General features: G+C 31.2%; 1 protein-coding gene across 1 annotated transcript in view; it reads left to right on the top strand.

Moving 5' to 3' along the window:
* Positions 1–8718: 8718 nt before the first annotated feature.
* The window catches only part of LOC145329278 (uncharacterized), a 33364-nt gene continuing 23838 nt past the window's right edge, over positions 8719–18244 (top strand). Inside the window, exons 1-4 of the mRNA XM_080173333.1 lie at positions 8719–8838; positions 13501–13565; positions 16273–16348; positions 18028–18111. Coding sequence (XP_080029459.1) covers positions 13510–13565; positions 16273–16348; positions 18028–18111 — 216 coding nt within the window. The 5' untranslated portion in view covers positions 8719–8838; positions 13501–13509. The remainder of the gene's footprint in view (positions 8839–13500; positions 13566–16272; positions 16349–18027; positions 18112–18244) is intronic.

Here is an 18244-nt window from a genome sequence, read left to right as displayed (position 1 = left end):
TTGCCTTTTTTACGTCCGTTTTCAGCTTTTTACGAAATTTTTTCGGTAAGCATTGTAAGGGTCCTAGTATGTCATTGTCTTTTTATCAATGTTTAAGGGTTTAATTTACCACCTTCCTCTAAAATTCCACAAAAAAATCAAAACGAAACTTAAATGTGGAGTTGCTACTTAGACGTCAAAGCCCCTAGAGGCTATAGTTGCGATGTAGCAACCCCCTGAAAACGATTATGAATGGGGAGTAACAATTTTTGGGTTGCTTTAACGTTATGCTAGTAATTTATTCATTTTGTATTGAGGAGCCGTAACACATATTTATTCTTAATTCCTTAAATGGATCAACAAATACACATGAGTAACTCATGCATAAAGAGGTGAATTTATGAAGAAAAACATATTTTCTCAGCAGACGTTAAATATGAACTGATGAATTTTGAATTGAGTATTTTTTGTAAATACAATAACAAAATAATAATAATTATGAACATAAGTAGACCAGCAAATTTAATTTAGAAACAAGTTTTTTTTATAAAATAAATAAGATAAGGTTTTATAAATACTTAAAAAGTCTAAAATACATATCCTAATTTAAAGTAGCTTTTTAAAACTGATTTTTGTTTCCTGGTCAGTTTCAGCTCTTGCATTCTTACTTCATGACTTTTAAATGGGTATACTATTCTAAGAACACGTATGACTAATCACCCAGCTATTTTTAAGAACAGCCGTGCATTTTTAAAAGCGAAGCTTTTCTATGATTAGGGTCGGTCCGTCAGTCCGTAACGGTTAGCTCTTTTCGATTATTTAAACAGGTTAGAATTTTCCTATCGATTTCAAACTTTACATGGTGATTCCTGTAGTAGTTAGGCACGACTTAGAAAGCGTAGCATCTTTATAATCGTTACCAGAAAGCCCTTACGTCCATTTAAAACATGCTGAATTTTTACTTTTTTAACGAAAATATTTTGTAATTTGAAATTATCCGATTCATCTGATTTTTTAAATACTGATTCCTATTGCAACAAGGTACATTCTTATAAACGTAGCATCTCTTTAATCAAATCCTTAATATGTAAGTATGTCCTTAAACAATATCATGTATTTAATAATAAGTTTTACAGCAAATTTACTTACAATTTAGTTTAGTCTGAAGCATAAATATTCTACTCATTCAGATCTGACACTCTACAAGTTTTACCTTTCATTTCAGAGCTTCGCTTTATGGATGTTGTCATCCTTGTTCAGTTATTTACATCCTTATATGAGTATTTATGTAACATTTATTTCATAATGGTTGCCAATTTAAGATGTGTCATAACAAAAATTTAAAGAATTGATATAATAAATCTTGCTGCTACGGCTCGGGGGTTGTTCTTTGACGGACGGACGGACAGACACAATAATGCGCATATGTCATAGGAATCTTCACTGATAATGTCTATCTTCAATAGCAGCTGAGAAAATCATATTTCACCCATAGCGTTACGGTTTGACTAGTTGACTGACGGACAGACTTACAGGGTGAACTATAGAGTAGCTTCGCTACTAAAATGATTAATAAGTTTACATAAAGACAAGTTTTATTTCACCATAGTTAGTTGCCTAGCTTAGAATATAAGAAATAAGAAAATAACAGTACTTTTTGGAAAGGCCCATCTTCTAAACATTTGATTAACAAGGATGACACCATCCATAAAGTAAATATCTAAAATAAAGAGTATTACAAATTAATATAAATATGTGTAGAGTGCCAGAGCTTAATATCACGTAATAGTAGCAGAAGAAATTGATAGAAAAATATCCTTTTATAACATCCCTCTTTTACAACTATTTATTCTGAGCTTCGATTTGAGCCAAGAACTCCATCTAAGCGGCTGCGATTTTAGCCGTATGGTAACTGTTAATTATTTAAATCAAATAGCAAATTTAGATTTAATGTCCTTTTGAATTAAATCTAGCATAAAGAAGGTGTATCAACTTTTTTTTTATAGCTAGCCGGTTCTTTTAGTAAGTAGTAGATGTAAAATTTTTCATAGAATTCAGATATGCAATTTTTTTTTGTAGACCTCTTATTTTTAAAGTAATTTAAGTTTAAAAAAAAAAAATTAAGTCGATTTTAAGGTACTAAAATGCAACAAAAAAAAGAAAGAAAATGGCCATTATGAACAAAAATAGTAAGATCTTTAATTTGACACCTTACTTTTTCAATTCTGTCAGGTAATTATTGAAAAAATCGATTTTTTTAAACCCACGAGAATAAAAACTTTGAACTTAATTTTATTATTTCACAGATAAAAAAATATGGGTTCATATATACCTTTAGAATCAGAAAAATATTACAAATTCATTGTAAGCAAAATTGAAAAAAAAGTTTACAATATAGTATATAAACTACAATAAAAGGAATTATATGAAAATATCATATTATATTGTACAGGCAACGTCTTAATTCTTGAATTAAGTATAAAAATGGGAAGGGGATAAAGAGGGGGTAAAAAAGGGAAGACGATAGTGTTGCCTGAACAAAAAATACAATTGGCCATTTGTTTAATTTTTTATTTTTTTACTTTTTTTCAATTTTGCTTACAATGGATTCGTAATATTTTTCTGATTCTAAAGGTATATATGAACCCATGTTTTTTATGTCTGTTTGAGAAAATATTTAGGTCTAAAGTTTTTATTAAACCGAGGTTAAAAAAATAGATTTTTTCAATAATTACTCAACAGAATTTTAAAAGTAAGGTGTCAAATTAAAGATCTTACTATTTTTGTTCTTACTGGCCATTTTCTTCTTTTATTTTTTTGCGTTTTAGTACCTTAAAACCGACTTAATTATTTTTTTAAAAAACTTAAATTACTTAAAAAATAAGAGGTCTACAAAAAAACCGATTGCATATCTGAATTCTATGAAAAATTTTACATCTACTACTTACTAAAAGAACCGGCTAGCTATAAAAAAAAAGTTGATACAACTTCTTTGCAAAAATAATCTGCTACTGTCAAAGACAAATATTAGAGTTCTAAAGATATAAAATTGTTCGCTGTTATATAGATTGTTTTTGTCCGACCGTACGTCCGACAAAAATTAAATAAAAATGCTTATTATAAAAAGATATTTCTTTTAACACTTAAATTTTTATATTCTTATCACTCCCTTCTTGATGAATTTCTTTTATAACAGATTTTTTTGTATTAAAGTAGTTGAAGTTTTCTAAATTTAATTGGCTATTAGAAATTAAATAACGGAGCTAGCATCTCCTTAGATTTTTACTACAGGGTGTTTCAATAGAAATGTCTTTTTTAAAATCTTAATTATTCATAGAAAATAAAACAATTATGTAAAATGCTTTATATATTTGGAAAACATATTGTGGGACATTTATGTTTTAAATATTTAAAAATGGTTATTTCAACAAATTATGCCCTAAAAACCGGTTTTTTCCAAAGGCCTTTTTTCGAAGATTTATGGATATAAAAGTTGTGCAAAAAATACGCACATTTTTAAAATTCAAATTGCGCAGCTTGCATTAATAGTAGAAAAATGTTACGCATATCGTTAGAACCGTCATATGCTCTAGTTTGTGAAAATATAAGTACCGTTTTTGTGCAATTTGTACTTTAGGAGCTACGTTGAAAAATGTGAGAAAAAGGTTAAAAAGTTTTAGGTAAGTTGTAACATTTTACCATGTAGCTCCTATACTATACGCAGCACAGGAATTGTTCTTATATATCGAAAAACTAGAGCTTATGACGATTCTAACAGTATGTATAACGTTTTCATACTATTAACACAAGCCGCGCAATTTGAATTTTAAAAATGTGCACATTTTTTGCACAACCTTTAAATCCATAAATCTTCGAAAAAAGGCCTTTGGAAAAAACCGGTTTTTAGGGCATAATTTGTTGAAATAACCATTTTTAAATATTTGAAACATAAATGTCCCACAATATGTTTTCCAAATATATAAAGCATTTTACATAATTGTTTTATTTTCTATGAATAATTAAGATTTTAAAAAAGACATTTCTATTGAAACACCCTGTAGTTTAAATAACTAACAGTCTAATTTTTTTTGTTGAAAATTTCTTGATGAATGATTATGAATGAGAACCTTTTTAATTGAATGTACTCGAGAAGTACCGTCGTACATAATGAACAAGAACAATCCTTATATAAAAGTGACAGGATGTCTATCAGTCTATGTAACTGTGCAACTCGCTAACCGCTATACCATTCTGGTACTGATTTCCAAGTAGCTTCTGGGAAGGTTATAACTATTTTGGAGGAGGGTACCAAAATAAATCGCCCCTAGAAAAAATTATTTTTCAAATTTTGAGGCCTTTAGGAGCTTAGCTTTTAGTTGTTCTTATAAATAAGTAGCGAAGCGCAAGAGATTTTTCGAATTTATCAAAAATGAAGAACAACTAAAAAGAATATATCTGGAATATTTCTGGCAAATGAATCTATTTTACCATTTGCTTAATAGATTCGTCGGTTAGACAGACAGATGGAGAAAGTAAATTATAATGAAGGAACACAGTAATAGTGTCTGACTGATTATGACGTAACAAAAAAATTAGCCAATGAGAGGCCACTATAAATTTTACCATTGGTCAATAACGGCCTGTCATTGGCTAATTTTTTTTGTTACGTCATAATTAGTCAGACACTATTACTGTGTTTAAACGTTACCATTTTATCTAATTGTTTTGAATTGTTATTTTTGTCTTTGTTGCGCTATTTATAACTGTTGTCATCCTTGTTCTAGAAAAATTAAACAGAATTTTCAAAATTCCCAATACACAATATGTGAAATTTAAACACATATACACACAAGTTGTGACAATCATTATATAATTTATGGGATGTTGCACCAGCTATTTTTATGTACCCTAATACTGGGATACTTGCAGCTGGCTAAAATAAACATACACCTCAATATCCACCACTCCCCTCCTACTGTATTAACAAACTGACCAATAAATAAGGTCCAAATCAGCAACATAATTTGACGACCAATTGTCCTTTGTTAACATATCCATATATTGTATATCCATTGTTGAAACATAGTGCATACTAACAGTAAAAATGGTTGGTTTTTACTTAGGATTACGGATCCAAAGGATATTTATACAATACAACAAAAAATGTGGAAAAGCAATAACAACGATAGTCAAGTTTAAAAGAAGAGCAGCAATAATCAAAATTCAATTAATTTTTAAGCTTTGCACAGCCACTGAAAGCGTATTTTAGTTGTCTATGTCGACTATATAGAAATACATTGAATTGTCATGGTTACGAACGACTGACATGCTAACGACATGACATAATGACACTATGACTACAAACTTATGTTGATATAAGAACCATACAGATATACGGACATATCCTGCATATAGAGGATAGATTTTTTTGAAATTTTTGTAAAAACATATATAAAAGTTTGAAGGAGGATATACCCCCCAAAACAAAGAAATGTATATATGGTACATGAACCTGTAGAGGCAACAACAACGGGACTTCTCTCCTTTATGACGCTTATTTTCGAGTAAAAATGGTGTTTATACACAAATGCATAATAAAAAATGCTTTTATCCCTCCAGAGACATTCAAAATATTTATTTCAATTTTAAAACAATATACAAAGGATTAATAGTAAGGTTATATAGATTTTGGATTACATTAACAAGATAGTTTTACAAATGGTAATTTTGATAAAATAATATTATTATGCAGTTAAAAATTTTGAGAAATTGGATATGAGATCGTTTTCTAGGCCTGCTTTATCAAGAAGTTTAAAGATGAATTATTTTCATTCCAATTTAAAATTTTTTCTTCTTTACTGATTTTCATTGATCTATCTTTAGCAGCTAATATAAGGTGTGATAATTGAATATAATCATTGGTTGAAAAATCTTCATAGTACATATTATACAGATAAAAAGTATCTTTAAGAAATATAAATTCTGGCCTGCTTTCATTATATTTAAGGTCAAGAAATGGTGCTAGTTTGTGGCAAATTTTTTTTTGAAACTTGCATTTGAAAATTTCGTGCTCAGTTGTGCTTACTGTATTACATTGTATAACATAAGTTTGTGCTGGATAATTTAAATTTAAAAAGTTTATTTTTACTTATTAAAGTACGGCAACATTTTAGAAAGCTACCCTCCTAAAATAACTATTTTTCTTTTCTTTTCTATTTTTCTATGGGGGAGGAGGGGATCTACTAGCTACAATTTTCTTAAGGCGGATCCAGTAATAAAATAGATTTTCTATATTGTATAAACACTTTAAAAAAAACTTTTTAAAATCTTGGAGGGTGGAGACGAGTAATAAAGAGATCCGGGATTATAAAGGGATAAAAAGATACATAAATAGATATAAAAGTAAAAGAATGTCTGTTTTTTTGTCTTTGTGTGTATCGAAGGATCTCGCCAACCGCTGAACCAATATGATTCTCCTTTACAGTGTATCATCTCATAGGTATTGGGAAGGTTTATAACTAATATGGGAGAAAGTACCACCACCCTTCCAAGAAAAATGACAAAAAAACAAACTCTTTAACAAACAAAAACATCTAAAGTGCCACTAGAGGCCTCTAGGGGCGTAGCCGCTAGTGGATATAAAAAAAGGATAGCTGTTTGTTGGTCTTTCTGTACCGAAGGATCTCGCTAATCGCTGAACCAATATGATTCTTCTTAATAGTATATCATCTCATAGGTCCTGGGAAGGTTTATAACTATTTTTGGGGAGAGTACCACCACCCTCCTGAGATGTAGACAGACTTACATAAGTTAATGATAGAGTAGATTCAATATTTAATTCAAAATACAAACAGTTTTTTTAAGTATTTATTTATATTGGATTAAATGCAGTTTTTGGGTAAATAAGATTAAATATGTATACTTTATTTAGAAATGGTTAAATATATTAATAATTCAAACTACTGATTATTTAAGCTGGAAAGTTCTGAAGTAGCAGGATGTCTGTTTGTATGTCAGGACACTAAAGCAGTAGGATGGCTGTCTGTTTAATTAATACAAATGTATTAATTAACTATGCACTTTGAAGGGGTGTAATATCTGCCTGTGCAAACTAGCTAAAGTAGTAGGATGTCTGTAAATAGCTGAATTGGTCTAATAAGACTCGACCCCAAACCAGATAGTGTTCTGTGTTAGGACTCTCAATTGCAACTGTCTTTAATACATGTTCTCTTTACTCTTCCAGAATAATTTGAGAGTAATTGAAGAGTAATTAAGAGTAGAAACTTAAACTTGTCTGCAACTTAAATATATGACACTCCCAAGGGAAACTGCTCCTAAAAAAATTTAGCTTGACACTTATTCTTTTCAATTCTTTAAAATTAAAAGTGTGTGTGTGGGGGGGGGGGGGGGGGGTCGCCATGCAAAATTTTTCAAGCAATATAAATATTTCTTTATTTTTGGAGGACTTTTACATTTACATACATGCCATAAAGATTTCAACGCCGTTTTTACTGAATTTTATAACCGTACTCGATAAGTCTAAAACTTTAAAATATTACAACAAAGATGAAAGTTAAAAATTACAAAAAAGCTGTTTGAATAGTTATAAAGCTTTGACTTTATTTGAATATTTTTTTCTAAAATTGTAATACGACTTTGATTTTTGAAAGCAATATATCTGGAAAGACCGACTTCAGCTAGCGTATAGCGTACATCAACCATATACAACACCCACCACACACACACATGCACACACACACACACAACAGCAACTTCTATGGTTGTTAGATGTTTTATGTTACTACAATGCAGTCAAATTTACAGAAAAGTAAAGAAAGAAAATATTCAGTTGTAGATAGAACAATGAAAGCAATAGCGCGAAGAAAATAATATTGATGTATTTAAAGAAAATGTCTTTATAAAAAAACTTCCTAATATTATTTTTGGTTTAGTTCTAGCGGCTCCGCTCCTATCATCTAGGAGCTCTGTTTTTCAAATTAGTAAGGAAAATAGAATAAACCAAACTAAGATATAAAAATAAAATAGCCTAAAACCATCTAGGGACCTATAAAAAGCTTCCATAAAATGGCTAATTCAATCAGTTTAGTAGTTAAGCTTTCTAATTTTCTCTTTAACCTATTTTAGCCTACTGCAATTTAACTACAAATGAATAATATTGCTGTTAGTTTATTTTTAACTTAGCAACATTTGTATAAACACTGAACAGCAACTAGGAAATTTGGCCACAGCAGTTGAATAGGGACAGCAACCGCACATTCATTGCACAGTGGAATTTTGGTGGATTTTTAAAAACAAAGGGTGATTTTTGAAGGATTGCAACGGCTGCCACGGCAATGCAGCAATTTATGAAGCCTACGAATTCGATCAACTTGATAATAATAGTAACATGGCCAAAGTAGTCTAAAATAGTTATAAAAAAAAAGTTTCTGAAAAGATATTCTTTAAAACACCATACTCATAGTAATTTGACCAAATTATAGATTTCTGGTTGAAAGCCTTTAGATTCAAGAGAGAAAAGTCCAACGTTCATACAGTTTTAAAATCACATAAATCATTATTTTTTTTTATAATTATATTTACTATCAGAAAAAAGTTCTAAACTTCAAAAAAAAAAGGTTTTTTAAATTGCGCAAAATTTCCATGGTTCACCCCCTTACCACTTGCATCATGTAGATCCGTTCAGGACCCAATATCAAGCGGTGTGCGTCAGCTCTATGCGTCAGTCTGCGTCAACAAGCGGTTTCGTACGCATACGCATTACTAAACAATAAAAGTAGTGATTTTAAGTTACATGTTATGAAGTTTTAATACAAAAATTAAAAGAATATTATAAAAAAAGTAAGTTTTCATTTTTTTATATGCATATATTCATGTTAATATTGTATAATTCTTTTTAGCCAGCTAAGTAGTAAGTTTTTAAAAATTTAATCTAGTTCTATTCTAATAGAGTTATTTCATCAAAAAATGTAGATAAATTACAAATCAATATAAATTTATCCAATTTTTAGCATCAAAATTAAAAGCCTTTGTAACTTAGAGAATTCAAGCGAAGGTTTTATCTATGTATAACTATAGCATTTAATTAGTTCGATATCCTAACGCGTAATCACCGAAAATCAGATTACACGATATGTTACAACTTTTTCATTATTTATTAGTACTAAAATGGCTTGATAAATAAAATCATTAAAAACTTGCATATTCTCTAATTCCTACTTGCTTCACCCCTTTTTGACGCAATGCCATGCTGTACTTTGGCGCGCAGCCACTCTATAGTAAACAAATTTCTTACAACCGTCTATATTTAGTCTGAGAATTGTGCAGATTTTAAATATTAAAGTTAAGGGGGAGAGAAGAAGGAAGACAAGGGGGGGGGGGGATTTGAAAAAAGAAAAAAGCAATAGTTTAATATTACATTCAGGGCTGACATTACTAGACAGAAGGACATGATCACTATTAGAATAGCTTTAATAATTAAAAGCACAGGGTTTACCATCAACCAAAAGTTTTAACATAGCCATAGCTGCGCTTTTTATGTACAATCTAATCCTTGTTGCAGTTTTCCTTAAGGATTGCATTTTTTTCGCTTCATGGAGGGTATCTAATTTATTATATGGAGTTTTCTGCAAAAAAATGACATTTTTGCTCAAGTATTTTAGTACCGCTGCATGTCTGCTCATTAATTCATTCTGTTGGTTAGAAAATTAAGAACAATTCAGCTGTGACTGTTTATTGGCGGCTGCAATTTAAACAGAACCTAAAGTTTATGGCTGTAGCTGTTAAATGACCTAAAACTATAGATTAGCTCGAATTTACACGAAAAAATTACTTGCATCTGCAGCCTATCGTTCCTACTAGCTAAAAATAGAACCTTATTATGGTAGGTCTAAAAATAAATACAAAAAATATTGCTATGCTTGTTTAGAGATAAATATCCTTGTTTTAATTGCAACTTTTGCAAAGGGGTAAAGAAAACACTATCACTATACATGTACTAAATCTATTTAACTCTCTATAAATATTTTGTTACACCTTACTGTACAAAAAATAAAAATACTCCTAAATGTACTGGGGAAAAAATACTTTATTCATGATCGCGAAGCTCATACATAATCAAATTGGTTACGTTTAGGCATTTGTACCACACTTATAGAGTAGTTATCCTCTTATTTTTTAGGCAGATTTTTAAATGCATTTGTAGAGTAGCTGCACTCGAGCGTAATTTTGGTTTATGGAGCTTTGCTACCTAAGTGTCAGAATAAAAAAATATTATGCCAATTTTAAAAACACTCAGACAATTTAATCATACATAAGCATTAAAAAGAACTAATAATCGAAAAGCTAAGCCTTTAGAAATATGCAAATTAAGACCTTTGAATACAATAAAGATAAAACTTTTTATGGTAGTTGTTTTCATTTCCTTAAAAGATAATCTTACAGGGTTAATTCAAAACAATGGATGTACTGTTACTTGGATCTTACACCACATTTTCATGTTCTCTGATAAAGTGTAACATGAGGCGGGCTAAAATAACGATCCCCTTTACCCCATTCTCTCCCCTCCTACTGGATAAATGAACTGACCAATAAAAGACAGGGAAAATAGCAATCTAAAATGATGACAATTTTCCCCTGTTATAATATCCACGTATATTCTACATCCATTTTTAAAACTATGTGCGATTGTAGATTAAGTCAATAAATTGTTTCAATGCTGATAAATTGTAACCATAAAGGCAAATAAAGAGTAGCTACAAACTCTTACCTTCTATTTTTTGACACAACCCAATCTGTCCCAATTTTGTATCACTTTGAAAAGTGCGATTCCAGTTACGTCATATACGTTTCGGGAAAGAAAAAGGGAAGGGGGGAAGAAAATCTCTTCAAAAGAGATGGGAGAAAAGGGAAGAGATTTTCTTCCCCCCTTCCCTTTTTATATGACGTCACAGGAATCGCACTTTTCAAAAGTGATACAAAATCGTTACAGATTGGGTTGTGTCCTATTTTTTTTGCTATATTTAGTTTTTAAAATAATATGAAATTTTTGCCTTCTCACAATCTTTTTTTCTAACTTCACAGTCCGTGCACTTCAAGTCTTTATTTGGAAACAATTTTATATTTCCTCAAACTTTGCAATATAAAGAACAGGGCTCGGCAGCCGCGCGTCAATCGCGATTAAATCTCAAATTTAAACCTGTCTGGAGGATTTGAAAATGATTTTAAAAAGAGGGATTGCCATATATGGTCAGTGTAAAAGCTCCGTGAGGCTTACAGGCGGCTGACGCACGGCTGCCGAGCCCTGATAAAGAAACAGTGCTGTAGATAAAACAAGGATGACAACAACAAAAACTCATTAAGGGACAAACGGACAAATTAATTTCTAGAGCACACGTACAAAAAACAAAAAAAAACAGGATATGTGATAGAAATTCACTAAACTTTATATTAAAAGACATTTGTTGCGAGACAAACAGACGGACGGACTAATTAAGTTGAATACTGGATGCTCTTTAGCAAAGGTATCCTCACCGAATAAAATTTGCAGTCTATCTTAAAAACCAGTCGAAAAAATCCTACTTTCCCCAATGCATTTAGGACAGAATGGCGGGCGTACTGACAGACAAAGTTAAATGTACAATGAAATGTTTTAGGGGTGTGTCTTCCCCCCCCCCCTGATTCAAGGGTAATCAATTAAGGCGTGTGGGCAGACTTTATTTGTATAAAAAGTACCTAACATCAGGAACCTAAAGGGATAAGACAATGGCCGATAAATTGATGATCCATAATGATAATAAACAAAATTACCCATTCTATTGGTTAAGAATAGTGGTTGAAAAGTTTAGACATTTAACTTAATGAACCAACCAATCAAAATTCAATAAAAGTCCCAGTTTTATACTAAAAACTTTGGGGACTAGTGTAATAAACAGCACATTGTCCCCCTCCTTCCTGATATAATGTATATGGCATATGTATTGGTCAGGTCAACTGAATTTGATTTGCCGATTGTGTACACAGTTTCCTTAATCTTTACTACTAGCTAAAAAAGCTTTAAACTTCCAAAAAAAATCAAAATTTGAAAAATCTAAATTTTGAATGTATAATGAATAAATCGTTTATACATTATATCGCTTTTCCCTTTGACCGGAGTAGCTGAAAATAGGTTTTGCAATATTTGGGTTATCTGCTGTACAACTTTGGAAATTAGAGAAGAAATAGGCAATAAATTTTCAGTTTATCATTTGGCATGATATACTTTGCCCATATATTTCTTATTTAAATACTATCTATGTTTCTTTAAAACCGTGTACTTTTTAGTACTTTATATCATGGGGCATGCACAGAATTTTGTTCATTTTTATACGATTTTTGACAACCCTTTTAGAAAAAAAATTCTCTAAACCATAACATCAAGCCTAAACTTTATTTAACCTTACCTAAAGCTAAAATTAACAGCACTAATAAATTCTTGAACAATTCGATTAATCGTTAAAAAAGTATTCTTTTAAAGATTTAATAGAGATTTCTCGTATTCATTCGAATCCGGTGTATAGGAACCGGTTCTCATCCACACGAAAAAACTATGTCTAGCATCGTATTATATCCAGCTTTCTACGATTATAAAAATAAACAATCATAAGATTAAAACCAGTTTCTTTAGCCGGTGCCTTTGGCACCTCGAGGCTAATATAACTGGTTTTAATCTTATAATTGTACATTCTATATCCGCGGAAAGCTGTTTATAATACGATGTGAGAAATAACTATTATTGCATCGTATATATTGTAGACATCTTTCCACGAATATTAATTTTTTTATTTTAATATCCGCAAAAAGCTGTCTATAATACGATATGAAAAATGACTATTACTAATGATTTTAAGTAAAAAATAATTTTAAATACATGATTTAATTATAATTTTTCCTCAAACATTGTCTGTTTTGTGAGGATATAAAAATACTGGCTTGATATATATACATGAGTAATGAAACAATATATACATTTCCGCATATGCAAGACCATATGTGTATAAAAGGGGACGTCTAAGCTTTTTATTTTGAGGGGGGGGGGGGTGTAATTGGGTTTCAAAGGTCATAGAAGGAATTTAATGTATTTTCTAAATTTTGAGTCGGTAAAAGGACAAGTTTCAAAGTTTTAGGGGGGTAAACACCCCTTTACCTGACCCTTGGACGTATGTGAGTAGATCCTTTGTCTTGGAGGCGTCCACACAGGGCGATGCAATGTATATAGAATATAATCTATATATTATATGGAATATATAGAAGACCAAAGCAATATAGAACATATATTTTTAATTGTCAAAAATTTTCCGTAAGTTTATAGATATTCTACAAAAGTTAGGCATGTAACAACTTGTTGAAATGTTAAAATAGTTTAATTTTTATAGTTAAACATTTGCAAAAAATATCATTTCCTTGTTTCAAAATTGTTGAATATAAACTATTTCTCATAATAATCTATTACTTGTTTTGTTCTAGGTCGACACAATGAAGATACAAACAGCATTTAGAATACTATTCTTGGTTCACATCTCCAAAGCCAGGTACAAAACCAGTAGGTTTGGGCCGGATATCCGGCCAGATACCGGATATTGAAACTATCCGGATACCGGATATCTGTCTGATTTTTTATGCCGGATATTCGGAAATTTGCCAGATATCGAACGTTGGCCAGATATTCGGCCGGAACCGGATATGGGGCATTAAAAATGTATGCGGCTAAAAAAGTATTCGGCCCAACCCTAAAACCAGTTGAGGGAAATTTCACATTCAAATGTCTATATATTTTATAGATTTAACAATCTTATCTTCAGTGGTAATAAATTGATGTACCTCCTCAATGATAATAAAGAAAATTACCCCTTTTGTACATTAAATTTATTAGTTGAAAAGTTGACGAAGACCAAACTGCATAACTTTCATGTGACGTCATAAAATGAGGAAGATGAGAGGAGAAGTGAGAAAGAAAACCCCTAAAAAAAAGATGGAGAATATGACGTCAAAAGTTGTGCAAAAGTTATTCAGTTTTGTCTTCGTGGAAAAGTTTGGCCACTACTAGGTTAAACCAGGGGTAGATTTTCTAACAATAAATTCTACAAAAAAAACACGAAACCTTTTAAAGATTTCTATAAAAAATCACGAAACCTTTTAAAGTGTTTCATTTAACTTAAGAGGGGTGGGTAAGAAAAGAAGGAAAAGGGGAAGGGGGTTGTGGGGGAAATTTTCCATTAGAATTGTTTGTCAGAATATCATTCCCTTGTCCCTGGGCTAAACATTGAACAACCAATTAAGACTTGATAACATTGACCAATTTGCAGAGTTAGGGACCCCCGCAGGGATTAAGCATGAAAACAAAAAACTATTTCCCCTCCTTATTTTCAAATTAATTTTTTAAAAAGAGAGAGAGGGAGGGGGGGGGGAGGCTTAGGGCCCAACAGGCATTTTAAAGTTGTGTACCTAAAAATAATAACCTATTAAAAAAAAGTGGTACAGTCCCTTTCGTGACAACGCCTCTTTTAAGGGGCGTTTCGTCGTATTTTCACAGAAGCTTTTTTCCTATTTCTAGCCCCTTCATGGGGCTCTAACCCTGTGGGGCAATCACCTAATCTAACTTAACCTAACAAAAGCTACTGTTAAAATACGACGAAACACCCCTTCAGAGGCGTTGTCACGAACAACCTTTAGTTTTTAATTTGGATTAAAGTACATCTCTTTACATTGATTTATATCATCTAACTTTATTTGTGCTCTTAGCTTGTTGTAATTTTAGGGTTATGCTCATATTTCGACAAATTTATAATTTTCGCGTATTTTTACATTTATACTTTTTTTTGTAGCAAAGTTACTTTAAAATTCTCTTTGTCTGTCCGTCCATCAGTCAGTCCGTAACGCTATTGGAGAAAATGTGATTTAATCAGCTAATATTCAAAACAGACGGCTGATTTTTTTTGTGAATATTTCCTATAACAATGAGCACCCAGGATGAAATTAAATTTGTCCGTCAGTCTGTTTGTCATGTTGCAAAATATCAATATTGAAAATATAAAAATATGTGGGAACGATTTCGTTTTTCTAGACTCTTACAAATGCTCTTTAAATCTCCTTTTCTGTATTCCCATCCATGATTTTTGGTTCTTTGCTACTAATGGATGTTGTCTTATTTGTTAAATGCAAATATCGCTTCGTAATAAATTTAAACCTACACATATGACAATGTTTGAGATAAAAATTTGTGAACTCATAATTCAATGTTCAAGGTCTTACAAAAAAAACGCCTTTTATAAAAAAAAAACGTTTTTTAACGTACCAACCCTAGAGCTAGAAACAATTGAACTAAATCTCTGAACCATTCAAGTAATAGACCCCAATATCTCATGGTTTTAACAAGGATGGCAATATTCGTTGATAGAACTTAAGAAGCGTAAATTCCTTATGATAATGCATCTTATTGTAAATTGTTGATTTGACTAGCGAAAAAGTCGTAGGCAAAAATATAATACTCTTGTTACCTCTCAGAAGCCAATACAAATTTGAATATATATACTTGGAAGATTATAGAGTAGCACCGTTCAGCAGACCTTATAAAATCTAAAATATTTGATTTTTAGTATTAGGTCTACATATTATGTTCGTTTTTCCGATCGCCAATAAAAATATCATTAGAAAAATTTTACTTTTTGCTGTGAGATAGAAAATTTATGTACATCCCAAATTACAATAAACAAAAATTATTCTTCTGTAAATTATAATTGTTGGTTGAAACATTTGAAAAATACCACCTTAAAACCAACCAATAAGATAACTTTGTTATACAGTTTTGGGTAATTGAAAGTCCAGTGGCCCCTTACTCTCTGGCAACATTGGATCATAGGTTATACTGGTCCTCAAAGTTTTATAAACTCGTATAAACTATGGAGACTTTTTATTAAATCTCTAGGTATTGATTTCTCAAAATTTTTTTACTTTTATTTTGTTATTGCTGCATTAAAGTTAGCCAATTTAGAAGGGGAAGGAGTAAATAACTATATGTCCCCACCCCGTGGACCCTGTGCCGACTGTCAAATGGGTCTTTGAACATCAACCAATAGCATCGTAAATATGAACATATCTAAGTCGCTACATAAGAGCAGGAAGCAATTTGCTAGCAGACGAAAAAGGTCCCCAAGACTGGCTCCAGGTCTGGGTTATATATCTATACTTAATGAATTTATGATTGCTGCACTTGTCATGAAATAATTATACTTTTTTCAGGGAAATCAGCAAAGTTGAAGGAATTGGTGAACTCGGAGAATTTGGAATCAGACTTCTGCATTCAATTCTACCTCAGGTTTGTTAGAATATAAATAATTGAATCGTCCTTTTCATTTAAAACCATGCAAGTGGCCATGATTGACCGATCATTTAATATTCTTTTCATATTGACATTTAAAATTACAAATTAATCCTCCCTCTAAATAGTTATGAACCTTCCTAGGAACTATGAGAAGCTACATAGTAAAGGAGAACCATATCGGTTCAGCGGTTAGCGAGATCATTCGGTACAAACAGACAGGCACACACAGAGATTCTGTTACTTTATTATAAGGAAGATTGTATCATACCCCAAATAAATATCTTGAATCCTAGTACAGGAGTAAGGGAGGGGACAATGGGCAATTAATTCAATATAAGAGTTTTTGCTGAAAAGCAATGAAAACCAGATTTATCCAGAAAATATGACCAAAATTGTAAAGGGATCATGGTAATATAATTTTAAACAAATTTAGTTCTAAGAAATAATCATTTACTTGAAAATTAAATTACCAATACATCACAATGTAGTAAACATTCTGTAATTAATCACTAGAAAAATCTTGTTTAGAAATTTGTCAACGCTTCTCATATATTTTTAACTGCTACCTAAATTCAAGGGGTTCTTAGATTTTTAATACATAAATATCACAGTAGAGTTTCTATACATGAAATGACATTTTCTTGGGAAAAAATATTTGTTAAAACCAGCCATAAATAACAAATTTTTCTGTCTGCAATATTCAAAACTAACTCAGCTAATTAGCGGGGCATTGATGCGCTAGTACCCAAAGTCAGTCAGAAACTGCTGAATTCGTGCACATTCCCTTTACGCCAGTACCCAAAGTCTGAGACTCTTAAAAATTGAATATTCGATCCATTGTCCCCTCCCTTACTCCCTGGGGAAATGTACTATGCACTACAGAAAATTTTAGACCAATTGGTTCATTCGTTTTCCAGATCCTTCTGTACATACAAACATCCAAATATCTATCTACTGTAGTAAATAGAATTGCATGAATAAGAAAATAAATGTTGGTATTACTTACATTATCATTATGACCTAAATATTTTATAAAGAAAATAGAATAAATATATTATGTCAATAAAACATTTTGGTGCTCGCAGCTGAAGATAAAAAGTGCACATAATTCTAGGAAAAAAAACCCAATTATATGGGGGTAGGGGGCATTTAAAGGAAATTTTTGAATAGATGCTTATTATTACATTAAAGTTTCAAACTTAGATAAATTGATGCAAAAATATTTTTTAGCTAATCTATTTTTTTGCTGAAGGCAAGAACTTTTAAAATGTATTTCTGATGGCAAAGTCAATATTTGTATGTTTGCTATATGTCATTTATAACCAGGGAAACAGGGTTATGTCGTTGGCAGATAAATTAAAAAGGTGAAAACTCTCGAATGGATAGTGGTCAACAAAACACGCTTGCATTATTTTCAATATTTAAAACATATGATTATAGCATCTGCAGTTTGCTATGAATCTGAAGGCCCTAGAAAAAGAGAAAGAAAGATTATTGTATCTTACATTTACCCATACCTGTGTCCCTGAGTAGTTGAAGAGTAGTATATTGCGTCAAGATGTCTTATTTCCAGTAACCTTGACATTTTTTGCGGATTTTTCTCAACGGTTATAACCAACATGATCCACTTTAAATTGAAGGGAAATCGCTAAAATTGTAATGCTGTTTTTTAGAGAGGAGAAAGAAGAATTTCTGAAGTTGAGGGAAGTGTTGAAGCAAGATTTTTCCAACAACAACAAGAATGCCCATATGGACAGGTAAGATTCTTACAGCAACAACAACAATGCCAATATGGACAGGTAAGATTCTTCCAACAACAACAACAATGCCAATATGGACAGGTAAGATTCTTCCAGCAACAACAACAATGCCAATATGGACAGGTAAGAT

The sequence above is a fragment of the Acartia tonsa genome, chromosome 10 (genome assembly GCF_053477335.1).
Source record: "Acartia tonsa isolate MP-2025a chromosome 10, ASM5347733v1, whole genome shotgun sequence".
Taxonomy (NCBI): domain Eukaryota; kingdom Metazoa; phylum Arthropoda; class Copepoda; order Calanoida; family Acartiidae; genus Acartia; species Acartia tonsa.
Note: the sequence above shows the minus strand (reverse complement) of the source record. Positions and strands in the feature narration are given on the sequence as shown.